The sequence below is a fragment of the Mobula birostris genome, chromosome 6 (genome assembly GCF_030028105.1).
Source record: "Mobula birostris isolate sMobBir1 chromosome 6, sMobBir1.hap1, whole genome shotgun sequence".
Taxonomy (NCBI): Eukaryota; Metazoa; Chordata; class Chondrichthyes; order Myliobatiformes; family Myliobatidae; genus Mobula; species Mobula birostris.
The window spans coordinates 118,973,955-119,000,990 of record NC_092375.1 but is presented as its reverse complement, the minus strand read 5'-3'; the positions used below and the strand labels follow the sequence as shown (position 1 = coordinate 119,000,990).

Genomic DNA, 27,036 nt, shown 5'->3' with positions numbered 1-27,036 from the left:
TTACGTATATGGTTTCAATTCCGAAGATTTTTTGGGTTTAATCAATTTATTCTAGCAAGTCCCATTATATCAAATTTTCTTTTTCAACCTTTCACGATGGATCAAGCTTACTTTGATTGGAAAACCAAAGGTATAATATCTTTTCGCGATTTATTCTTGGATAACTGTTTTATGTCTTTTGATCAACTCTCTAATAAATATAACTTACCCAGCTCTCACTTTTTTAGATATCTACAGATTAGAAACTTTTTAATTACTGTCTCTCCTAATTTTCCACACCCATATCCAATGGACACTTTGGAAAAAATCTTAGATTTAAATCTCTCTCAGAAAAGTGTAGTAGCAATTATATATAATATAATTATGAATCTATGTCCTGATGCTTCTAATAAAATTAAAGCTGACTGGGAAAGAGAACTTGAGATTAATATACCGACTGAAAAATGGGAAAAAATTCTTCAGTTGGTGAATTCATCCTCTGTATGTGCTAAGCACAGGTTGATACAGTTTAAAGTAGTGCACAGGGCTCATATGTCCAAAGATAAACTATCTCGTTATTAATCCAATCCAATATGTGACAGATGTCATTCCGAGATAGCTTCTTTAACCCACATGTTTTGGTCATGTCCCTTGTTGGAGAAATATTGGAAAGATATTTTTGATATTATTTCAACGGTCCTAAATATAGACTTACAACCTCATCCAATTACTGCTATCTTTGGACTACCAATGATAGACTTAAATAATTTAACCTCTTCTTCACGAAAGATGATTGCATTTCTTACTTTAATAGCTAGAAGGTCCATTTTGTTGAATTGGAAAGAGATCAACCCTCCTACTGTATCTCATTGGTTTTCACAAACTATGGTGTGTTTGAATTTGGAGAAAATTAGAAGTGCCGTTTATGACCCTTCCATTAAGTTTGAAAAAACTTGGAGGCCATTCATTCAGCATTTTCATTTGATGTAATTTGATCACTTCCAAACTTGTTTTATCTCTCTGTACTGTTGTTGGAGGGGATTGGAGTCGTCGACACTAAGGTTTTCTTCTTTTCCATTTTTAAGTTGTTAGTTTTGCCCAAGTCTTTTAGTTTAGTTGATCTATTTTGTTTTTCTTTGGAGATGGGTTTTTTTTTTCTTTTTCATGTTTTTTTTCCCAGTTTTTTTTTTTGCTTTGTATTATCCGTGGTTAGTTCTACATGTTTGGGAGCTTTGTTAATTTCCACTACTTGGTTTTGCAATTACTTTTTTTAAGTGTAACAATATATCTCCTACTATTTGTATTACGACTATGTTTTGTTTTTGTATTTTGAAATTAATAAAAAGATTGAAAAAGAAAGAAAGGCATAGCATATGGATGTAACTTGGACTCCCTCGAGAGTGGAGGTTAAACTGGAGATCTTAATGAGTTTTAAAACTCTAAAAGCCATGAGAAAGGGAAACTGTCCCCTTGCAAGTGATGGAGGATAGAGGTTGGAGTGGGTCTAAGGCAGGGAGAGGTAATGTGATACAGCAGGCAAGGCTGAGTTGCTGGCGTTTCATTGACCACGGTAATTGTGGCTGTCAAGAGTGAGGAGAATGAAGACAAGTGCATACTGACAGATGAAATCCTGTTTTTCACCTCCTCCCTGTAATGCTTCACAATATTTTTTTTTTAACTGGTTTCAGGTTTCCAAGGTTCTGGTCTTGGGTTCAGGAGGCCTCTCCATTGGCCAGGCCGGCGAGTTTGATTACTCGGGATCACAGGCCGTCAAAGCTTTGAAGGTAATTCCCAGTTTTTCTCTCTGCTTCGGGAGGCACCGACACACAGGGTGCAGCTTCCAGAAGCTTTCCCGTGCGTGAGCATGGGCAAGTGTGCAGGCTGAAGGAGGATAGGCGCCATGCTACCTGGGTTTCCACCCAGTGTGCGGGCTGCTATTGCCAAATCTCAGACGTGCGATGACGGTGATGGTTGAACAGACCAGTTGTTGGATGAATTTTACTACAGTGAAGAGGACCACATCTGGAGTTGTGCATCTGAATCAGATTATTACCCCCATTAAGAGACACCATCAAAAAGACTGTGTAGTCAGTCTTGGCCTTTTTTTTTCCCCCTCAGCCCAGTCACCTTCACTCTCCCTTATCCCTGAATTACTCCACAACATACTGCAATAATTCACCTGAGGCTAGGTTTGTTCTTGTTGCTGGGACCTCCTGTAATTACATGGCTAATGTGGGATCAGCTATTCCTGTGACCCTGTCACCATTCAGATCACTGACATCAGAATTGGGGTTGTCTCCTCGTCAACATAACTATTTGAGATCTACGTAAAGGCAAAGGCCAAGGTTGATACTGCCTCCCACCCCTCACCCCCATCCCCCAGTCGTATATGGGAAGGCTGTCTTATTCCTCTGGACTGTGTAATGTCGCTGCAAGACATTTACTGAGGCCAGGGTGTTCCTACCAGTGGAACCTGAAGACCATCATACTGAGGGCTGTACTACTGAATGTCCACCCCACATTCAAGATGAGTTTCTCAACCCCAGCCATGAATAGATTTGGATTCAGGTGAGTTTATTGCCATACACACCGTGTTGCTATGGAATTCCTTGCTTGTGTGAAGCTCACCGAGTAAATGGTAATAATAGAGACAATGATGGGCACAAAAACAACAGAATATTGCAATGATTGTAGTGCAGAAAGAAATACAAAAGTGACAATAGTGGAGTAACAGAGAGGCATTGAATTAAGAGACCGAGAAGGTGGCAACACCTGAAGGGGAAATGTCTGATAGCAGTTGGGAAGAAGCTGTTCTTGAGCTGGATGTCCAGGTTTTTAATCTCCTGTATCCTCTCTGAAAGATGATTCTAGTACAGACTGCTTCTGCACGGTGCCTGCATCTCACCTGCCTTCCAGTCAGGCCATGGTGGTCCAATCTGCTGTGAGATGGTGGGGTCCGCAGTAGAGGTCTCAATGTGGAGTTCTCTCCCTTTAATGGACTCCAAAGCTGCTTGCGTTATCTGTAGTCTGGAGGAACCTGCGTCCCATGACTATACCGAATGTGAAAGGTTGCAGTTCCCGTTTGATTATTTGAAGTGCTCCTCAAGTTCTTCTTGCACTTCAGCTCCACTTCCCTGATACTTGAGCGTCCGGTGCAGTGAGAGGTGCAGGGAGGAGTTGGTGGGCTAATTCGGTCAGGCCTACATGGATTGCTCCTGGGCCTGGGTACTCTGCCCTTGGACGGAGCTGGCTGCATGCCCCGCACTGTGCGCCTGTGCCTGGGTCTTGCTGGAACTGGGGCAAGTTGTGCCCGCTGGCCCTCTGGAGATCTCCCTGGACTGGTGGGTGCTGCAGGGGCTGGAGCACATCAGGACAGCAATGCTGGTGTAAACTGGTAAATAAAATACTGAGAACATTAAACATAGTAAATAAGACCTTTATATATTTAAATAGGTCGTACACAGTAAAACTCCATCTAAACTGTCCCATCGCACACTCCCTGAGCAGGGCAGCACAGGTTAGCAGATGTCAGAAACAGTTTCAGCACTTTGCACAGATAGAATCGCTGAGCTAAGGGGGAATAAGTTCACAACCTGAGCGGGATCTAATTGAGCTGGAGTGATTGTATATGTGTATTGTCATCTTTTTCATTGTGGGTTTGTACATGAAGGATCTTGTCTGTTTAACACGGTCCTTCCCAGTGTTACAATGTAAGCTTTAGAACATAGAACAGTACAACATAGGAACAGGCCATTCAGCCCACAGTGTTGTGCTGAACAGGTAAAAAGCAAATCAAAAACACCCAAACGCTAATCCCTCCTACCTACACCATGTCCATATCTTTCCATCTTCCTCACATTCATGTGCCTATCTAAATGTCTCTTAAAAGCCTCTAATGTACTTGCCTCTAGCCCTATACTAGGTAGTACATTCTGGGCATATACCATTCTCTGAGTGAAAAAAAAATTACCCCTCACATCCACCTTGAACCTAGCCTGTCTCACCTTCAAATCATACCCTCTAGTATTAGACATTTCAACCCTGGGAAACAGATAGTCTCTGTCCAATCTCTCTATGCCTCTCATTATCTTTTAAACCTCTATCAGATCTTCCCTCAGCCTCCAATGCTCCAGAGAAAATAACCCAAGTTTATCCAGCCTCTCATGATAGCCCATGCCCTCTAAACCAGACAGCATCCCGGTAAACCTCTTCTGCACCCTCTCCAAAGCCTCAACATCCTTCCTATACTGGGGCGACCAGAACTGTGTACAATACTGCAGATGTGGCCTAACCAGAGTATTATAAAGTTGCAACATAACCTCTTGATTTTGACCTCAGTGCCTTGACTTACAAAGGCAAGCGTTCCATAAGCTTTCTTAACCACCTTATTGACCTGTGTAGCCACTTTCAAGGAGCTATGAACTTGGATCCCAAGATTCCTCTGCTCAGCAATGCTTAAGAATCTTGCCGTTAACAATGCACTGTCTCCTTGTATTTGCCCTACCGAGGTGCACCACCTCACGTTAATCTGGGTTAAGCTCCACTTGACATTTCTCAGCCCATACATGCAATGGATCTATATCGTGCTATATACTTTGCCAGTCTTCTACACTATCCACAACTTCACCAATCTTGGTATCATCCATAAATTTACTAACCCACCCGTCTACATTTTCATCCAGATCATTTATATACATCACAAACAGCAGAGATCCCAGCACAGATCCCTGTGGAACACCACTAATCACAGACCTCCAGCTCAAATAAGTCTCTTGAACCACTACCCTCTGTCTTTTATGTGCAAGCCAGATCTGAATCCAGACAACCAATTTGCCTCAGACCCCATGCATCTTAGTCTTCTGGATTAGTCTCCCATAAGGGACTTTGTCAAAGGCCTTACTAAAATCCACTGCCCTACCCTCCTGAATCTCTCTCATCTCCTTGTCAAAAAACTCAATCAAGCTGGTAAGACATGACCTGCCATACGCAAAGCCACGCTGGCTCTTCCCAGTTAGGCCATGGATTTCCAAATACTCATATATCCTCTTCCTAAGGATTTTCCCCAGCAATTTCCCTACAGCTGCTGTGAGACTCACTGGGCTATAGTTCCCAGGGTTTTCCCTTGTTCTCTTCTTAAATAGACGTACAACATTAGCCACTCGCCAGTCCTTCGGGACCTCGTCTGTGGCTAGAGAGGACACAAGTTATTGGTCAAGCGCCAGCAATCTTGTCTCTTGCTTCCTTCCGCAACCTGGGGTAAATCCATCAGGTCCTGGGTACTTAACCACCTTAATACTCATTAGGAGGCCCAACACTTCTTCCTCCTTGACATGTGTCCTAACATATTTTAACACTCAGCACTGATCTCCTGGTCCTCCAAATCCTTTTCCTTGGTAAATACTGAAGCAAAGTACTCGTTAAGTACCTCGCTCACATTCTCCGCACCCAAGCTGATGTTTCCCCCCTTTATCCTTGAGTGGTCCCACTCTCTCCCTGGTTATTCTCTGGCACTGATGTGTGTATAGAGTGCCTTGCGATTCACCTTAATCCTACTTGCCAAGGGCTATTCATGACCCCTCCTGGCTTTCCTAATTCCCTTCTTTAGTTCTTTTCTGACTTCTTTATAATCCTCTTTATACTTCTCTTGTGCTCCGTTTGATCCCAACTTCTGAAGCTTTACATACTTCTCCTTCTTCTTCTTGATTAAATATATCACCTCTCTGGACATCCAAGATTCTCTTATCTTTCCTTCCCCATCCTTCCTTCTAACAGGAGCGTACCTTTCCTATACTCTGCAGTTGATCTTTAAATACCCTCCACATGTCTGATATGGACTTGCCAGAGAAAAGATGTTCCCGATTAACGCTTCTTAGTTCCTGCCTAATGCCCTCATAATTTACCCTACTCCAATTTAAGACTCTCCCACAAAGCCCATACCTATCCTTATCTATAGTTGTCCTGAAAGTTAGAGTTGTGTTTACCGTTCCCTAACTGCTCACCCACTGAAAGGTCAGTCACCTGGCCAGGCTCATTACCCAACACCAGATCCGGTATAGCCCCTCCTCTCGTTGGACTGTTGGCATATTGATTTTAAAAAAAACCTTCCTGGATACACTTAACAAATTCAGCTCCATTTAAACCCCTTGCACTGAGAAGGTCCCAGTTTATATCAGGGAAGTTGAAATCCCCCATGACACCAACTCTGTTATTTTTACTAATTTCCTTTATCTGTTCCTCAGTGTCCCGGTGGCTATTAAGGGGTCTGTAGTACAACCCCATTAGTGTGATTACACCCTTCCTATTCCTGAGTTCTACCCAAATGTACTCAGTGTCTGACCCCAGCATTATGTTTCCCCTGAGCGTGGCTGTGATATTATCCCTGATTAGTAGTGAAACATCCACCACCAACCCCCCCCACCATTTTACCTCCTCTTCTATCTTTTCGAAAACTTTGAAAACCTGGTACATTAATCACCCATTCCTACCACTTTCACAACCAAGTTTCAGTAATGGCCACAACATATAGTTCAATGTACTGATCCATGCTCTAAGTTCATCTTCTTTACCCATAACACTCCTAGCATTAAAATACGCACACTTCAAACTATCGGGCTCATTATACCTGTTATTTCGATTTTGCTTTTCAATATTTTCCCTGACACCTACCTTCTTCTCTGATCCTTCCCTTACTGACCATATCTTTGGCTGTCTTTTACAGGAAGAAAATATCAAAACTGTATTAATGAACCCGAATATTGCATCGGTGCAGACGAATGAAGTGGGAACAAAGCAGGCAGACACTGTGTATTTCTTACCTGTCACCCCAGAGTTTGTGACTGATATTATTAAAACCGAGAAGCCAGATGGGATATTGCTATCCATGGGAGGGCAGACAGCCCTGAACTGCGGTGAGTTGTTTGCAGGGTCAGCACTATTTATTGCATTTGTCTAGTTTCTGTAGACAAGCATATTCCCTCTCCTCTTCCCTCCCTGACTGAGCCTCTCTTATCTATGGGTGACTGCTTCACGTGTATCCAAGCTGAGTTTGTTGTCATCTGCACAAGTACATGTATGCACGCACTTGCGGCAGCGTCACAGGCACACAGGATCACAGCATCACAAGGCGCATGGCCAAGTGGTTAAGGTGTTGGCCTAGTGATCTGAAGGTTGCTAGTTTGAGCCTCAACTGAGGCAGTGTGTTGTATCATTGAGCAAGGCACTTTACCACACATTGCTCTGCGAGGACACAAGTGCCAAACTGTATGGGTCCTAATGCCCTTCCCTTAGACAACATTGGTGGCATGGAGAGGGGAGACTTGCAGTATGGGCAACTACCGGTCTTCCGTACAACCTTGCCCAGGCCCGCGTCCTGGAAACCTTCCAAGGTGCAAATCCATGATCTCACGAGACTAACGGATGCCTATTCTATACAGACACACAGCATCATATAAGCAGCATTCACAAGAAAATCATAAATTAAGCATACATTGAATTTTTTTTTTACAAGAAAGAACACAATTAAAACAGAAGAAGTCCATTGTGGTGCACAGTTATTATACTGTTGCTGAGCTGTGGCAATTAGGATTGTTCAGGAAATGAACGGTTGAAGGGAAGTAGCTGATCAAGACTGAAGATAATTTAACAGGATAGGTTATTTAAACACTGAGTAGATTACTTAACACTGAGGTGTCAATTCCCTTTCACCCAATATTTGAAGATGTTCGCTGTTTGAACTGGGATTGTTACAAACTGGAGGGGGAGGAGGGAGTCCAACCAGGTCATTCCTTGACTTGACCGAGGTCACTTCTGCTGAAACCGCTGCCTAGGTTATCTCGATTGAGACATACCATTGGAAGCCGTAGCAAGTGTGTAATGTAACTGTTGTCTCCTTGGGCGCAGCAGCGACAAATTGAACTTTAAAGGCCTCCGCTCCACTTGTGATCTGGAAAAAGTGGAGAGTCCAGTGTTGCAGGCACCTGGGCCTCTGCATTTAACTCTTGTCCGGTTGAATAGAAGCCAGACCCGTTTTTCTCTGCCTTCTGCACTCCCCTGAACCTGCCAGGGTTTGAATCTAGGCGCTGTGGCTGCAGATTCTGTGAGGCCAGGGCGCAGGTTCGGGACACTCCATGGAAACCAAGATTTCCAGTGAATCTCTGCCCTTCACTCACTTAAGTAGCTTCGTTAAGATCTCATTTGAACTTCATACACTCAAGTGTCTGAAATGGACCAGTGTGGAGTGGTAAACTACTGTGTGTGAGAGGCATGTGTCTGGGACACCTTAGCCCGAGTGGAACGAACATCCTTGTGAGGAGTTTTGTTAGTACAGTTGGGGAAGGTTTAAACTCAGTTGGCAGGGGAAGGACGCTCAAGGAAGATGATTTCAAAGTCAAAGTAAATTTATTATCAAGGTACGAATATGTCCCTGATGAGCTCAATGCCTCCTTTGCTCACGTCAACCATCAAAACATGGAGGTAACTTCACAAACTCTGACCCTGTGACTTCAGTCTCTGATGCCAATGTGAGAGCATCCTTCGGGAGGGTGAACCCATGGAAAGGATCCAGCCCAGAAGGGGTATCTGGCCGAGTACTAAACACCTGTGTTGATCAACTGGCTGGAGTATTCACTGGTATCTCTAACCTCTCACTTTGGCAATCTGAGGTACCCAACTGTTGGTGCCTAAGAAAAATGAGGTAACTTGCCTCAATGACTATCAACCAGTAGCACTTGCATCCACTGTAGTGAAGTGTTTGAGAGGTCGGTGATGAAATATATCAACTCCTGCCTGAGAAGTGACCTGCATCTGCTCCAATTTGCCTTCTGTCACAACAGGTCACCATTGGCCCTTCATTCAGCTCTGGAAACTCAAGACAGTGAAGATGAATACATCATGATGCTCATTATCGACTATGGTTCAGCACTCAATGGCATCATCCCCTCAAAACTAATCAAAAAAAAACTTCAATACCTTAGCCTCAATACCTCTTTGTGCAACTGGATCCTTGATTTCTCCACCTGCAGACCCCAGTCAGATCGGATTGGCAATGTCACGATCTCCACCAGCACAGGTGCACCTCAAGGCTGTGTGCTCAGCCCCCTGCTCTATTTGCTTTACACTTATGACTGTGAGGTTAAGCACAGTTCTAATGTCATTTTTAAGTTTGCTGATGACACCACTGTCGTTGACTGAATCAAATGAGGTGACAAATCAGCATACAGGAAAGAGTTTGAAAGTCTGGCTGAGTTGAGCCACAACAACGACCTCTCACTCCATGTCAGCAAGAACAAGAAGCTGATTATTGACTTCAGGAGGAGGAAACCGGAGGTACACAAGCCAGTCCTCACTGGGGGAAATCAGAGATGGAGATGGTCAGCAACTTTAAAATTTCTCAGTGTTGTCATTTCGGAGGATTTGTCCTGGGTTCTGCACATAACTGCCGTTATGAAGAAAGCATGGCAGTGCCTCTACTTTCTTAGAAATTTGTCATCTAAAATTTTGACAAGGTCATATAGATGTGTATATTGACTGATTGCATCATGAACTGTTATGGAAACACCATTACCTTTGAATGGAAAAGCTTACAAAAATGAGTGGATATGGTTCAGTCCATCAGGGGTAAAGCCCTCTGCACCATTAAGCACCTCTACACAGAGCTGTAGGAAAGTCCGTGAGAGTACAATGAAGATTCAGCAGAATGTGCCTGGATTGGAGCTGCTCGGTTATGAGGTTAGGCTAGAAGGGGTGAGCCTGTTCTTCTTGGATCAGAGGAGGTTTAAAGGGGGCATGGTTGAAGCATGTGAAATTACAATAGGTAAAGACAAGGAACCTTTTCCCCGTGTCAGAAGTAGCTATACTAGAGGACATAGATTCAGGGTAAGGAAGAAGAAATTTAGAGGGCAAATGAGGTGTACCACCTTCAACCAAAGACTAGTGAGTTCTTGGGATGCACTGCTGGAGAGAGTGGTTGAATCTGGGTCTCTAACTGCATTTAGGAAGTGTCATTATGAGCACTTGAATCAGTTGGGCATAGGATAACAAACATGATGCTGATTAACTTGACTCTGAAAACTCACACTTGTTCCTCAATCACACTTTATTTACTTGTGCGCAAGAACCACGTGGCCCATGTCACCACAGTGTTCAGAAGTTTGAACAGAGAAATGCCATGTTTATACTTTACTTACCAGCAGTTATGAATATTAACCATCTGGTAAACTGAAATCCATTACTTACAAGATCAACCGCTAGTCACAACACAGGTGTCAAAAGCCAATAGAAACTACAAGCTGTTGTGTATTTAATAATTTAATAATATTTGAGTAATATTGTAAATATATTTGGTTAAGCATTCTTTGTTTACATAATTCTTTGCCAGTTATATGTAAAAGTACATGCATGGCATACGTCATTGCGCCTCCACATCATTAGTCCGTGCCTCACTAAACAAAAAGGAAAGTGAAAATGAAGTAGGTACATATTTCCTGGTTCTCTGTGTTTTTCTTTCGACTAATTTCTGGAGTTACAAAACGTAACACAATCTAACAACCAAAGATACTTGGAAGATAGTAAAGTAATTGTCCCTTGGTTGATTTGTGTTCCTTGAATCCTTCCGTTACATTTTTATCTACTCTCCATTTGACAAATGGCTCCAGTCTGTACAAAGGGATGCTATGCTCTTTAAAGACCATTCTTGCCTGCGATGACTGCACTCTGTATGCTTAACCCTTGCCTTGCTGCCCCTTCCACAGCCAGGTGTTGGGAGCTGGGTTCAAGGTGGATAGGTACCCATGGGTGGGTATGGGCACAGTGGGCTGGGTTTGAGATGGATAGGTACCCACGGGCTGATATGGGCACAGTAGGATGGGTTCAAGGTGGATAGGTACCCACGGGCTGATATGGGCACAGTAGGATGGGTTCAAGGTGGATAGGTACCCACGGGCTGATATGGGCACAGTAGGATGGGTTCAAGGTGGATAGGTACCCACGGGCTGATATGGGCACAGTAGGATGAGTTCAAGGTGGATAGGTACCCACGGGCTGATATGGGCACAGTAGGCTGGGTTCAAGATGGATAGGTACCCACGGGCTGATATGGGCACAGTAGGATGGGTTCAAGGTGGATAGGTACCCACGGGCTGATATGGGCACAGTAGGATGGGTTCAAGGTGGATAGGTACCCACGGACTGATATGGGCACAGTAGGCTGGGTTCAAGGTGGATAGGTACCCACGGACTGATATGGGCACAGTAGGCTGGGTTCAAGGTGGATAGGTACCCACGGGCTGATATGGGCACAGTAGGATGGGTTCAAGGTGGATAGGTACCCACGGGCTGATATGGGCACAGTAGGATGAGTTCAAGGTGGATAGGTACCCACGGGCTGATATGGGCACAGTAGGCTGGGTTCAAGGTGGATAGGTACCCACGGGCTGATATGGGCACAGTAGGATGGGTTCAAGGTGGATAGGTACCCACGGACTGATATGGGCACAGTAGGCTGGGTTCAAGGTGGATAGGTACCCACGGACTGATATGGGCACAGTAGGCTGGGTTCAAGGTGGATAGGTACCCACGGGCTGGTATGGGCACAGTAGGATGGGTTCAAGGTGGATAGGTACCCACGGGCTGGTATGGGCACAGTAGGATGGGTTCAAGGTGGATAGGTACCCACGGGCTGAACCTGGGTCTCTAACTGCATTTAGGAAGTGTCATTATGAGCACTTGAATCAGTTGGGCATAGGATAACAAACATGATGCTGATTAACTTGACTCTGAAAACTCACACTTGTTCCTCAATCACACTTTATTTACTTGTGCACAAGAACCACGTGGCCCATGTCACCACAGTGTTCAGAAGTTTGAACAGAGAAATGCCATGTTTATACATTATTTACCAGCAGTTATGAATATTAACCATTTGGTAAACTGAAATCCATTACTTACAAGATAGGTACTCACGGGCTACGAGTCTGTGGTGGCCAGTGCGATCATGTTTGCTGTTGTGTGCTGGGGCAGCAGGCTGAGGGTAGCAGACACCAACAGAATCAACAAGCTCATTCGTAAGGCCAGTGATGTTGTGGGGATGGAACTGGACACTCTCATGGTGGTGTCTGAAAAGGGGACTGGGTTTGAGATGGATAGGTACCCACGGGCTGGTATGGGCACAGTGAGCTGAGTATTGTACAACTCTGTGACCTTTTAGGCTGCATTACTCTTAACTCATTGTCGGTAGACTGCGAGTGTCCTAAGTGGTCAGCACGGACTGAAGTGATTCTGCTATGAGTGGTTAATGTGGACTGTCTTACTTGTGGCAGGTGTGGAACTGTACAAACAAGGGGTGCTGGACAAGTATGGTGTCAAAGTGCTGGGAACCCCCATCACCTCCGTCATGGCCACCGAGGACAGGCAGCTGTTTGCGGACAAACTGCTGGAAATAAATGAGAAAATAGCTCCGAGCTTTGCAGTTGAGACGGTGAGAAGCAGATGGAAATCCCTCCCTGTCCTTTCTGTCTCATCTTCAGCCCATCTGTCCATCGCCGTTTATTGCCCTGTTGTATTGTTGATCACCTGACTGAGCCCTTTGAGAGTCCTGCACGGGCACTGAATGGCTGATATGTTTGTTCTTGGGGATTGTTTCCTCTTCTATACCTGGAAAGGAATCACTTTTAACTCAGTGTCTCTCCTACACAATAAAGAGCATGCTGGAGAGGCCCCCGACAGGATCGACGCTGTGGAGGTGTTGACGGAGTTATTGCAACCTCCTGAGCAGGAGGTTCTGTGATTAATGTCCCGTTCATTTATTCTGGTCACCCAAAACTAAATGACACTTTCCATTCTGGAGGAGATGTGTCAGCACAAATCCTGCTGTTCTCTGTCCCGGATTTCACAGGACAGTCCAGAGCGGCCATTGATTGGAGCTGCAGATGTTCACTGTAGAACTAGGACAGTCCTGGCGGCAGGTAACACATCCTGGCTGTGTGTCCATTGTTATCACACAGAATCAGCCACATATTTCTGGTGAGTTTGTATAGAGTTCTGCAGTGGTCTGATTTTTAACCACTATTCACCAGTCTCTACAAGTGGCAGGTGACAATTTGACTTCTTACCTCTCAGTTTCTGACATCATTCCCACTCTCCTCCCCCCCCCCCCCCACTTTTCTCAACTGCTTATCTCCCCCCTCTCACCTGGATCCACCTATCGCCTGCCAGCTCTTCATCCACCCCTTCGCTCCGAACATTTCGTACCAGTCACCTCCCCTCTAATCTTTCAGTCCAGATAAAAGATCTTGACTGAAACATCGGCTGTCCATTTTCCTCCGTAGATGCTGACTGACTTGCTGAGTTCCAACAGTGTTTCAGCCGGGTGTTGACTGGCGTGGAATGTTTCAGTCACGAGGAGAGAGTGGACAGGCTGGCTTTGTTGAACTTGGAATGGAGGTGCGGGGGGAGGTACTTGGTTGAGATGTACTCATTAATTGAGTATAGAGAAGGTCCCTCATGGTAGGTTGATTCAAAAGACAAAGATACAGAGGATCCCTGGTGAATTGCGGGTATGATTTCTGAACTGGCTTGCTCGTAGAAGAATAGAGGTAGAAGGCTGTTACTTAGGCTGGAGGTCCATAACCATAAGTGTTTCACAAGGATTGATGCCAGTACTTTGTTTGTGAGTATACACATATCAATGATTTTAATGAAAGTATTGATGGGTAGATTACCAAGATGCTGGATGATTGGTGGACAATTTTTATGGACTATCCAATGACAGAGCAGGATATACAGTAGATTGGTTACAGATATGGGCGGAAAAGTGGCAGATGACGTGTAATCTGCACAAGCGTGAGGTGTTGCATTTTGGGAGGTCAAATAACAGGAGAAAGTATATCATTAATTGTAGGCCCCTTAATGCCACTGAATTACAGAGGGATATTGGGTTCAAGTCCATAGTTCTCTGAAAGGGGCTATGTGAGCTAAAGTGGTAAAGAAGGCATTTGAAAAGCTTGCCACACACGGCATATCATTATATGTAACTTCTGCCGTCTCTGATGGTTTCTGACCACAAATGACATCTTTCCCTCCCCTCAGTCTCTGCTTTTCACAGTCCTGGTAGCTTGCCTTCATTTGTTGGGGTATTTAGTATCTGCAGAAGGAAGTCATACAGCAGCTATATTCAACTTTGGTTAGACTGCACTTGAAGTGTTGTGTATGGTTCTGGTCACACCATTATAGGAAGGACATGGAGACTGTGGAGAGGGTGTAGAACAGGTTTACCAGGATGCTGTTTGGATTTGAGGGTATGAATTATTAAGAAAGTTTGGGCACTCACAATTCTCTGTGTAAGGAATTTACCTCTGACTTCCTGCTATACTTTCTTCTAATCACCTTAAAAACATGCCCTTTGATAGTAGCCATTTTCACCCTGGGAAAAGTCTCTGGCAATCCACTTAGTCTATGTCCTTCTTACAAACAAGAGAGAATCTGCAGATGCTGGAAGTCCAAGCGACACAAGTAAAATGCTGGAGGAACTCAGCAGGCCAGGAAGCATCTATGGAAAAGAGTACAGTTGACATGTCAGGCCAAATCCCTTCGACAGGACTGGAGAAAAAAAAAAATAGCTAAGGAGTAGATTTTAAAGGTGGGGGAAGGGGAAAGAGAAACACATGGTGATGGGTGAAACCGGAAGGTTCCCTGGCCCCCATCATCTTCTTTTCACCATGGATGTCCAGTCCCAATGCACCTCCATCCCCCACCAGGAAGGCCTCAAAGCTCTCCATTTCTTTCTGGACACCAGACCTAACCAGTTTCCCTCCACCACCACTCTCCTCTGCCTAATGCAACTTGTCCTCACTCTCAATAATTTCTCCTTTGTTCCCCTCACTTCCTTCAGACAAAAGGTGTAGCCACGGGCACTCGCATGGACCCCAGCTGTGCTGCCTGTTTATCGGCTATGTGGAACAGTCTATGTTCCAAGCCTACGATAGCACTTTTCCTACGCTACATCGATGACTGCATTGGCGCTGCTTCCTGCACGCATGCTGAACTTGTTGACTTCATCCACTTTTCCTCCAACTTTCACCCTGCCCTCACATTTACCTGGTCCATTTCCAACCCCTCTCTTCCCTTTCTCGATCTCACTGTCTCTATCTCTGGAGACAGCTTATCCACTGATGTCTATTATGAACCAAAGGACTCTCACAGCTACCTGGACTATACCTCTTCCCACCCTGTTACTTGTAAAATCACTATCCCCTTCTCTCAATTTCTCTACCTCTACCACATCTGTTTTCTAGAATGAAGGAGATGTCCTCAATTTTCAAAGAAAAAGCTTCTCTTCCTCCACCATCAAAGCTGCTCTCAATTGCATCTCTTCAATTTCATGCGCGTCTGCTCTTATCCCATCCGCCCACCACCCTACCAGGGATAGGGTTCCTCTTGTCCTCACCTACCAATCCACCAGCCTCCGTGTCCAGCACATAATTCTTTGAAACTTCCACATCTCCAACAGGATCTCACCACCAAGCAAATTATTCCCCCCCCCCCTCCATTTCCTGCTTTCCGCAGGGATCGTTTCTTACGTGACTCCCTTGTTTGTTCGTCCCTTCCCACTGATCTCCCTCCTGGCACTTATACTTGCAGGCGGAACAAGTGCTACACCTGCCCCTATGCCTCTCCCTTCATTACCATTCAGAGCCCCAAATAGTCCTTCCAAGTGAGGTGACACGTCACCTGTGAGTCTTGTGGGGTCATTTACTGTATCTGGTGCACCTGGTGTGGCTTCCTGTATATCGGTGAGACCTGATGTAGATTGCAAGACTGCTTCGCCAAGCACCTACGCTCCATCTGCCAGAACAAGCGGTATCTCCCAGTGGCCACCAATTTTAATTCCACTTCCCATTCCCATTCCGATATGTCTATCCATGGCCTCCTCCATTGTTGGGATAAGACCACACTTAGGTTGGAGGAACAACGCCTTATATTCCTGTAAAAGTTGCTGGTGAATGCATCAGGCCAGGCAGCATCTATAAGAAGAGGTACAGTCGACGTTTTGGGCCGAGACCCTTCGTCAGGACTAACTGAAAGAAGAGCTAGTTAGAGATTTGGAAGTGGGAAGGGGAGATCCAAAATGATAGGAGAAGACAGGAGGGGGAGGGATGGAGCCAAAAGCTGGACAGTTGATTGGCAAAAGGGATATGAGAGGATCATGGGACAGGAGGCCCAGGGAGAAAGAAAGGGGAAGGGGGGAAGCCTAGTGGATAGGCAATAACGGATGGGGTATGAGGGGGAGCTGGGACAAAGCAGGATCTCCCAGTGACCACACATTTTACTTCCACGTCCCATTCCCTTTCTGATATGTCTGTCCACGGCCTCCTCTACTGCAGACATCCCACCCTGCAAAAACTCATTTCAGGGAGGTAGCATCATCAACTTGCGGAAGACTCCCGGAACTTCCGGGAGAGGTGGGATGTCTGCAATAGAGTAACTCCTTAACAGCTAGTCAGCTAGTTTAAATAACGTTAGCTATGCTAATGAACGAATGACAACTATTAAACTCACCTCAACATGTCTTTTACAGTCTTAACCCACCATGGGCAATAGAAAAGTCACTGTTGCAAACAGTGCAGCGAGCAACACTGTCATTATTCTTGACCCCTTTTAGGCAGGGGTACACTTTAGTGTAGTCTGGGGTGACGTACGTTTTGTAATTTCTTTTTTTGGAACACTCTGCCATGGCGCGCTCTCGCTTGCGCACTCGCTTTCTCGCTCATGCTCTCTCTCGCTCGCGCACTCTCTCTTGCTCACACTCTAGCTTGCTTTCTCTCTCGCGCTCTCGCTTACTTTCTCTCGCTCGCTTGCTCTCAAAAAAATTGATTTCCGTGATGTTGTATATAATTTGCGGGCATCAGGAAGCCACTATTCATATGTGGGAGATTCCCAGAACTTCTGGGAGAGGTGGGATGTCTGCTATTGTAAAGATGAAGCCACACTCAGGTTGGAGGAACAACACCTTATATTCCATCTGGGTAGCCTCCAACCTGATGGCATGAACATTGACTTCTCTAATTTACGTTTATGCCCCACCCTGCCTTTGTCACTGCTCTTGATCACTGGTTTGAAAAGCTTAGTCAGATTTGTGAAACACACAACACTGACTGACTATTCCTAATCAATCATTGCTTTTCCGAACGCAGATAGATCCTGTCCCTGAGTCCCTTCTAAAAAAAACTTTTCTTACCACTGATGTAAGGCTCAATGTCCTGCAGTTCGCTGACTTACACCTGTTCTCCTTCTTAAGTAAAGACACAACATTCATATTCTGTGTTTTGATATCTCAACTGTGGATAATAAGATACAAAAATCTCTGCCAGGGCCCCAACAATCTTCTCTTAGTAATGGGGAGAGTTTGGAATGGTTGGGTGTGTCTTCACTGGAGTGAAGGAGTCTGAGGAGTGACCAGATAGTGGTTTTTAAAACCGTTAGAGGCACAGATAGTGTAGATTATCAAATCTTTTTCCTGTGATGTGTTTGTGTGTGTGTATATATATTTATTTATATAAGTAAAGAGGATGTAGGTTGAAGACTGAAGGAATTTAATAGGGAACGGAGGGGTAAATTTATTTTTACACTGAGAGGGGTTATTACCTGGAAGTCATTGCCAGTGAGTGTGGTGAAGTCAGATAGAGTCACTGTGGGCAACAGTAGGCACCGCAATAGACAAGGCACAGAATACCACGGAACTGGTGAGGGAAATGTAGATGGGCGAAAAGACTGGCCTGGATGTAGTGGGTTAAAGTGCCTGTTTCTGTGGCGTGCAACTCTGACTCTTAGGGATGTGTGTGGCTACTGGAGAATGCGGCCAAAGCCCAGGGAGTCTGTGAATTTCACGGACGTAGCAGCGGAGGTCGGCATTAAACTTGGAGCTGTTGGGCAGCAACTCCACTAGCTGTATTACAGTGCCACCCCATCACTAACAAACCTTTCACAACACTCTGTACAGTAACCGCTCTGTGATTTGAGGCATGGTGCAGTGATAATGGTAATGCCAGTAAATGGTCTGTATTTCTATCGATTTAATGTTGAACCCACGACTGTCAGTTGGTAAGACTTGACTTTTAGACTAATTCTGAGGATGTACACTTGGTGAGTTTTAGATTAGATTAGATTCAACTTTATTGTCATTGTGCCGAGTACAGATACAAAGCCAATGAAATGCATTTAGCACCTGACCAGAAATGCAAAGAATAGTGTTATTTACAAAATAACTGTGAATAAAAAAAGTGCTACAGCACACAAATGTAAAAGTACTGAGACAGTACAATATGGATGCAATACTGCTTAGTGCCGTGATGTGAGGTTCAGCAGTGTCACAGCCTCAGGGAGGAAGCTCTTTCTGTGCCTGCTGGTGTGGGAGTGGAGGCTCCTGTAGCGCCTACTGGATGGGAGGAGAGTGAAGAGTCCATGGTTAGGGTGAGATGCATCCCTGATAATGTTTTTCACCCTGCCCAGGCAGCGTTTATGGTAGATGTTTTCAATGGTGGGCAACTGGGTGCCGATAATGCATTCCAGCCAGACTAACAGCTTTCTGAACCTACAGCTGGAGGATGCCTTCCAAGCAGCAGAGAAGATTGGATATCCTGTCATGGTGAGATCTGCCTATGCACTCGGTGGCCTTGGTTCTGGACTGTGCAACAACAAAGAAAAGCTTACTGAAATTGCTAGTAAAGTAAGTAGCATTTCCTCATTGTATGTGAGATAGTGAGATTGTGCACTGCAGTCCCTGCTGTGTTTGAGAGTGAGTGTTGTGGACTGCACTGTATGTGTGTCACTGGGGAAGTTTTGTATCTGGCCTGTCTATCTGTTTGTCTATTTTGGTGGGGTTTTGTTTAGGATGTTGCTGACCACACGTTGAGTCCATTGTACATGTGCTAGGAAGAGATGTTGAACAAAGGGGTCGAGGCTGTGAGAAGATCTGATGGGAGTTTATGAAATCATGAGGGTTACGGATTGACAGCTGGTATCCTTTTCCTAGTGTAGAAATGTCTAACACTGTAGAGCACGCATTTAAGGTGAGAGAGGGGCAAGGTTAAAGGAGATGTGCAAGGCAATTTTTGTTTACCAGAGTGGTGGGTGTCAGGAATGCTCTGCTGGGGGGGGGGGGCATTGGAAGCACGTGTAATAGAGGTGTTTAAGATACTTTTAGAAAGGTACATGAGCATCCTGAGAAGGGAGGGATATTTATATTATAGTGGCAGAAGGGAGTAGTTTAGTAGGTGCTTAGTTACTAGTTTAATTAAACTGGCATGACATTGTGGGCCTAAGGGCATGTTCTTTTGTGCTGTGCTACGCTGTTCCATATTCTGTTGATGTACCCATGATCGTGCCCATACACCAGTCAGTTTAAGGAGCCATAACTTGTTAGCTATTGAAAAACAGCAAAGTAACACAGTTTGAGTGAAACTAACTAGTTTATTGCATGACTAACAGTAATTATTTGGGTTAATTATTTGTGGGTTCAGTGATGGTTTTAGTGTGCAAATGAGCACAAGGGAGACAAATTCCTGAACTGCTTATTTTGCTCAACTAATTATGCCATTAATTATTCGAACTGATATTCTTCCAATCAATTTAGTTAGTGGTGAAGTTAGCCTTTGCCAACTTATATCCAGCACATGCAACCTATGTCCTTAATTACACTCGGTGGTCCCCCTGTACCTGATAGTGGCCACTGAGTGTATGTTCATGGTCTTCTGCTGCTGTAGCCCATCCACTTCAAAGTTTACTGCTTTGTGCATTCAGAGATACTCATCTGCACACCACTGTTGTAAAACGTGGTTATTTGAGTTACTGTCACATTTTTGGTCAGCTTGAGCCAGTCTGGCCATACTCCTTTGACCTCTTATTAACAAGGCATTTTCGCCCACAGAAATGCTGCTCACTGGATGGTTTTTTGTTTATCGCACCATTCTCCATAAACCCCAGTGAGTGTTTTGCACAAAAGTCCCAAGAGATCAACAATTTCTGAGATACTCAAACCACCCCATCTGGCACCAACAAACATTCCATGGTCAAAATCACTTAGATCACATTTCTTCCCTATTCTAGGATTTGGTCTAAACAACAACTGAACCTCTTGACCATGTCTGCATGTTCTTATGCATTGAGTTGCTGCCATGTGATTGACAGATTAGATATTTACATTAATGTGCAGGTGCACAGGTATAGCCAATCAAGTGGCTACTGAGTATATATTTCCCTCTGCATCACCTAACAGCAGTTTTGTAGTTGGAGCATAAAGTTGTAGCAACAGTGAACGGCCCACCATCTGAAGATATTTTTAAAACACTGTTGATGTACCATGGACCTAAGCAATATTGGTATGACCGCACTTTATTGAAAGCTTTATTTTAGGCTTCTTTGTGCAGACTGAATATTAATGCTATTCAGGATTCAACATTGTTTATTTTGTTTTCGTCAACATACACATGTAAAGGAGAACAAAATGATTGTTACTCGGGATCTGACGCAGCATAAAAAACACAAATATAAATACATAATATTAGCTTATATAAGTAGACTGATTGTATGTAGATAACATGATGCTAGGTACAGGCATCTGTTAGTCTCATGAGGCCATGGATTTGTGCCTTGGAAGGTATCCAGGGTGCAGGCCTGGGCAAGGTTGTATGGAAAACCGGCAGTTGCCCATGCTGCAAGTCTCTCCTCTCCACGACACCAATGTTGTCCAAGGGAAGGGCACTAGGGCCGATGCAGCTTGGCACCAGCGTCGTTGCAGAGTACTGTGTGGTTAAGTGCCTTGCTCAAGGACACAACACACTGCCTCAGCTGAGGCTCGAACTAGCAACCTTCAGATCACTAGACTGACGCCTTAACCACTTGGCCATGCACCAACACAGCTAGGAGTATCTGTACATAGGCTGAACCAAACAGGAAGTAATAAAGTAGTGGTGATGGGGGTTGATGGGGTGAGTTAATGGGTGGTGGCATTGATCAGTCTGGCGGCTTGGAAGAAGTAATAGTTTTTCAGTCTAGTTGACCTGGCGTGGATGCAGCATAACCTCCTTTCTTATGGGAATGAGATTAGCAGTCCATATGCAGGGCGGGTGGGATCATTTATGATATTGCAGGCCTTTTTCTGGCACCTTTATGTATACATGTCCCTGATGATGGGTAGGCTGGCACCGTGAGGCACTGCGATGTTTTATCTACCCATTGTAGAGTCCTCCTGTCTGCCGCAGTGCATTTTTCCATACCACACAGTGGTGCAGCATGTTAGGATACTTCCATCTTCTCACTTCTTGAAGGTTGTGAGAGTTGATTGTATAGTCCAGTTCTCTTCAGCCTCCTCAGAAAGCAGGGGCATTGGTAAGCATTCTTTCCTGTGGAGGATGTGTTCTGGGACCATGAGAGGTTGTGTGAGATCTGTGCGCCCATGGCATTGGTGTGTGAGAGCCTGTAGTTTGACTGCTTTGAAATTATTCTGTTGAATTAGGATTGTTTCTAATTTGGTGGAAAGTGTGCTGGAGAACAAATGAGGGCTGATGCCCTGCGTTTGTTTTTATATTTCAGTCATAACAGTTAAGGCCTATAAACTACTTCGATAATATATGTAGAAACATACACTTAAGAGCTATGTGTGAGGGAAATGCTTAAAAGTCTGGTTATCAATGATGTGTGAATTACAGGAGGCCTCACACTAAGTGAACATAGAACGTCATACAGGCCATTTGGCCCATAATTCTGTGCTGACCTATATAACTCCATGATCAATCTAACCCTACCCTCCCATACAGCCCATAACCCTCTAATTTTCTTACATCCATGTGCCAATCTAAGAATCTCCTGTATTAGACTTCACCACCAGTGAGTTCAAGGCATCTGCAACACTCACAACACGCTGGAGGAACTCAGCAGTTCGGGCAGCATCCGTGGAAACGATCAGTCAACGTTTCAGGCCGGACCCCTTCGTCAGGACTGAAGAGGGAAGGGGCAGAGGCCCTATAAAGCAGGTGGGGGGAGGGTGGGAAGGAGAAGGCTGGTAGGTTCCAGGTGAAAAACCAGTAAGAGGAAAGATAAAGAGGTGGGGGAGGGGAAGCAGGGAGGGGATAGGCAGGAAAGGTGAAGAAGGAATAGGGGAAACACAATGGGTAGTAGAAGGAGGTGGAACCATGAGGGAGGTGATAGGCAGCTGGGGGAGGAGGCAGAGTGAAACTGGGATAGAGAAAGGGAGGAGGAGGGAATTACCGGAAGTTGGAGAATTCAATGTTCATACCAAGGGGCTGGAGACTACCTAGACGGTATATCAGGTGTTGCTCCTCCAACCTGAGTTTAGCCTCCTCATGGCAGTAGAGGAGGCCATGCATGGACATATCCGAATGGGAATGTGAAGCAGGGTTGAAGTGGGTTTCGGCCGGAAACGTTGACTGATCGTTTCCACAGATGCTGCCCGACCTGCTAGGTTCCTCGAGCATGTTGTGAATGTTGCTTTGATCCCAGCATTCTCAGAGTATTTTGTGTTTACAATTCAAGGCATCTAACACTCTCTATGTTTAAGAAAACCCTACCTCTGACCTCTCCCCTGAACTAATTCCATTTACCTTCAATGGATGTACACTAGTTTTATCCATTGTCGCCCTGGTGAAAGGCGCTAATGATCCACTCTGTCTCTGCCTCTCATAATCTTGAACACTCAAGTCACCCCTCATCTATCTTTGTCGTAGCTCGCTCAAGCTTTCCTCAAGACTTGCTCTCTAACCCAGGCAGCATCCTGGTAAATCTCCTCTGCACCCTCTCTAAAGCTTTCATATCCTTCCTGTAATGAGGCGACTAGAACTAAACACAATACTCTCAAGTATCGTCTGATCATTTTTATAGAGCTGCAACATTAACTCGCAGCTCTTGAACTCAGTCCCTTGACAAATAAAGGCCAGCATATGCCTTCTTAAACCCTTTTCAACTTCAATGGCAACTTTGAGGGATCTATAGACCCCCAAGAATATTATTATGCTATAATTTACTATTTTTAGACTTTATTATACCATATTAGACCGAGATTTCTCTGTTTCTCCACACTGCTAAGAATCCTACCATTAACCATGTAATTTGCATTAAAGTTCAATCTGCCAAAATGTGTCACTTAACACTTTTTTCAGATTGCCACTTCACTGTCCAGCTCTGCATCCTGTCTATATCCCACAGTTATATGATCTGCAAAACCAACAATCATTGTATCCTCTGCAGATTTACTAGCCCACCCTTTCCACTTCCTCATCTAAGTCAGCTAGAATAATCACAAAGAGCAGGAGTGCAATTTTCAGTGCAATAAAAATAGCAGTAAAACAGTAGAGAGTGAAACAGAGGGGTTTCAGGTGAAAAGCTCGTCAAAGTCAGATATAACCTCCTGTTGCTTCTCTGAGGATGTTGCCTCACCTGTTTAATTTTTCCAGCATTTTCTGTTTGTTATTTAAACTCTGGGCTTTTCAAGACACCTGGGGGGGGGGGGGGGCGGGGAACAAACTTCTCTGGCCCTCATAGTTGAACAGCAGGTAACTGGCCCTTTGGCCGAACTCATCCGTGACTGCTGATATGCCTTTCTGAGGCAGTCCAATTTGCCTTCATATATCATATCCCTCGAAACAAGAGATTCAGCAGATACCGGAAATCTACACACAGAATGCTGGAGGAACTCACCAGGTCAGGGAGCATCTATGGAGAGGAATAAAGAATTGACATTTCGGGCTGAGACCCTTCATCAGTTCTAACCCAGCTTATGTTTCCTATCAGTGGATGTACAATCAAATGCTTAGTGAATTCTGCTTCACAATGACAGGAAAAGTTGACATCAAAAGATCAGAAAGCGACATTATAATGTACGCTTGGCCTTCACAAACCAGTTACCTATATACTAACTTTTCGGACACCTCTTTTCCCTCTCACCTGAAACCTATGCCCTATAGTTTTTGACTCCTATATCTTGGAAAAACAACACAGACCCTTGAAGACCTTTTTTTTTTTTTTTTTTTTTTTTAAATGTTGCTGGCTGTAGGTGGTGATGCTTCACAGGTATCTCATTACTGAGTATACATCTTCTGAGCTGTTACTACTGCAATTTGCAGCCTGTAATTTTCCTTTAAGAATCACACTTATGAAATGTTTAACAGCACTAGTGATCTTATGATCTTAATAAACCTGAGGAACATGACAAACGACTCTCAGGAATGCAGGTACAGCACATGGAAGAGATGGTTTGGTCGCCATCACTCCAGGAAGCATGGACACCAGTGGGGTGGGAGTGGGGGTGCGGGATTTCAGGCCAGACTGAAACAATGGGAGACATGGCCACTGGTCTCCCAAACATACTCTTGGCCAGCGTTGTCACGAGAGAAAGACAGGACCTCAGGTCAAGATTGCTGTACTGGAATGAAATGAGGTATTGCTGCGTTCTGTTTCACTGAGACATGGCTCGTCCCTATAAAATGCTCCAGTCTGAGGGGTTTTCAGTTCATCGAATAGATGGATGGTGGCATCAAGAAATGGCTGAAGTTTCAAAGTCTACTTCATGATAAATTTATCGTAGTGCTTGGACATAATGGTCTTATTTCACTCTTTCTCACTCATAATAATTAAGTGCCAACTGTTCTACTTATTACGAGTTCTTTGCCATGATCGTAATCACAGTTGACATACCACCAAAGGCAGATGCCAAGCTAACACTCAAGGTAGTGAGTGCCATGATTAACGAGCAAGAAGCAGCCTTTCCTGTCGCCTTTCACATCCTAGCTGGGGACTTCAGTCAGACTAACATGAAGAAATCTCTGCTCAACTACCATTAGGACATCCCTTACAGCAACAGCGAAGCCAACACACTCAACCACTGTACTCTAACAGCAAGAATGCCTACTGTTCCATCCTTAGACCACATATTGGGAAATCTGAGCATCAGGCTGTCCTCCTACCTACACATTGGCAGAGGCTAAAGAACATGGCACCAGAGTAAAGATAACAAAGAAGTGGTCTTCGGAGGCAGAGGAGTGGCTAAGAGACTGCTTTAAATTGGTGGATTGGGCCATGTTTAAAAACTCAGAGGACCTGAATAAATACGCCACGATCGTCATGCATCTTATAAGGACACGCATGGGTGAGAGTGTCCATACAAAACTATTTAGAGTCTTTCCCAACCAGAAGTCGTGGATGAACCAATTGATTTGAAATCTGCTGAGGGCTAGATTGGTGGCGTTTAGGACTGGTGATCCAGGAAAGTACAAGAGGTCAAGGTGTGACCTGGACCATTTCACATGAAAAGTGGCAATTCTAGACTAATGTCGAGGATTGATTGAAAGCTGTGGCAGGGCTTGAATGGCATCATCTCCTACAAGACAAAACCATGCGACGTGAATGAAAACAAGGTTTCACTCCCAGGTGAGCGTAATGCCTTTTATGCTCACTTTGATCAACAGGACGTGGAGGCATCTCATGAATGCCCTACCTCCCCCGACAACCCTGTGATTTGAGTGTCTGAGGCTGATGGGGGAGCATCCTTCAGGAGGGTGAATCCATGGAAAGCATCTAGCGCAGGCAGCGTACCTGGCTGATGCTGACAACCTGCACTGACTAACTGGCTGGACTGTTTACTGACAACTTCAACCTCTCACTTTGGCAGTCTGAGGTACCCACCTGCATCGAGCAGGTGTCCAAGAAGTAACTGGTAACCTGCTTTAATGATTATCGTCCATTAGCACTTACATCCACAATAATGAAGTGCTTTGAAGTTGGCCATGAAGCATAATCAACTCCTGCCTGAGGAGTGACCTGGATCAGTTCCAATTTGCCTACTGTCACAACAGGTGAAAATATGCCATTTCATTGGCCCTTTGATCAGCTCTGGAATGTCTGGACAGTGACATTACATACATCCGTTAGGAACTGCAGCAGAGGTTTCAGCAAGGTATGGAGCTGTAGCAGGGGGGATACTGCCAGACTGATTTTGCATTCTTCAGGCAATCTCAAAACAAGTGGAGAACAGACTTTAGGGGAAACATGAACCCTCTTATGTTAAGCATTATCTTTGAACTGCAAGAGAAGCTTCTGCTGAAGCAAGGGTTGTGCAATTGAACCAGGGTCATTTTCCAGTGGTCCAATGTCTACTCTCACCTCTCTTTTACTCTTTATCTATCTGAAAAAACTTTTGGTATTCTCTTTGATATTGTTGCCTAGCTTATCTTCATATTTCACCTTTTTCCCCCTTAAAGCTTTTTAGTTGCCTTCTATTGGCTTTTAAAAGTTTCCCAATCTTCTAACTTCTATCTGTCCTGCGCCTTCCAATTTGTTCCCAGAAGCTCCAACCATTGCTACTCTCCAGCATCCCTGCTGGTATCCGCTTCCAATCAATTTTGGCCAGCTCCTCTCTTATGCCTCTTTAATTTCCTTCACTCTACAGTAATACAGATATAACTTACTTTAGTTTCTCCCTCTTAAATTGCAGGGTGAATTATATCATATTATGATTACTGTCTCCTAAGAGTTCCTTTACCTTAAGCTTCATAATCAAATCCGATTCATTACATAATACTTAATTCAGAATAACTGAATCACTAGTGGGCTCAACCACAAGCTACTCTAAAAAACAATCTTGTCGCCTTTCTACAAGTTCTCTCTCTTGTGATCCAGCACCAACCTGATTTTCATAATCTACCCATGACTATCGTAACATTGCCCTTTTGACATGCCTTTTCTATCTCTTGTTGTAATTTGTAACACACATCCTGGCTACTGTCTGGAGGCCTGTATATATAACTCCCATCAGAGTTTTTTTTATCCTTGCAGTTCCTTAACTCGACCCACAAGGATTCTACATCTTCTGACCCTATGTCTCCTCTTTCTAGGGATTTAATTTTACTTTTTTACCAACAGAGCCACGGCACCCTCTCTGCCTACCTGTCTGTTCTTTTGATACAATGTGTATCCTTGGATGTTAAGCTCCCAATTACAGGTGTCCCCCGCTTTTTGAACGTTTGCTTTACGAAACCTCACTGTTACAAAAGACCT

The 27,036-nt window shown here is 44.5% G+C and overlaps 1 protein-coding gene across 1 annotated transcript in view; it reads left to right on the top strand.

Moving 5' to 3' along the window:
* cps1 (carbamoyl-phosphate synthase 1, mitochondrial) overlaps positions 1–27,036 on the top strand; it is a 191,616-nt gene that overhangs the window by 65,664 nt on the left and 98,916 nt on the right. Inside the window, exons 13-16 of the mRNA XM_072261156.1 lie at positions 1,668–1,763; positions 6,698–6,887; positions 12,294–12,451; positions 18,569–18,697. Of these exons, the coding sequence (XP_072117257.1) occupies positions 1,668–1,763; positions 6,698–6,887; positions 12,294–12,451; positions 18,569–18,697 (573 nt within the window). The remainder of the gene's footprint in view (positions 1–1,667; positions 1,764–6,697; positions 6,888–12,293; positions 12,452–18,568; positions 18,698–27,036) is intronic.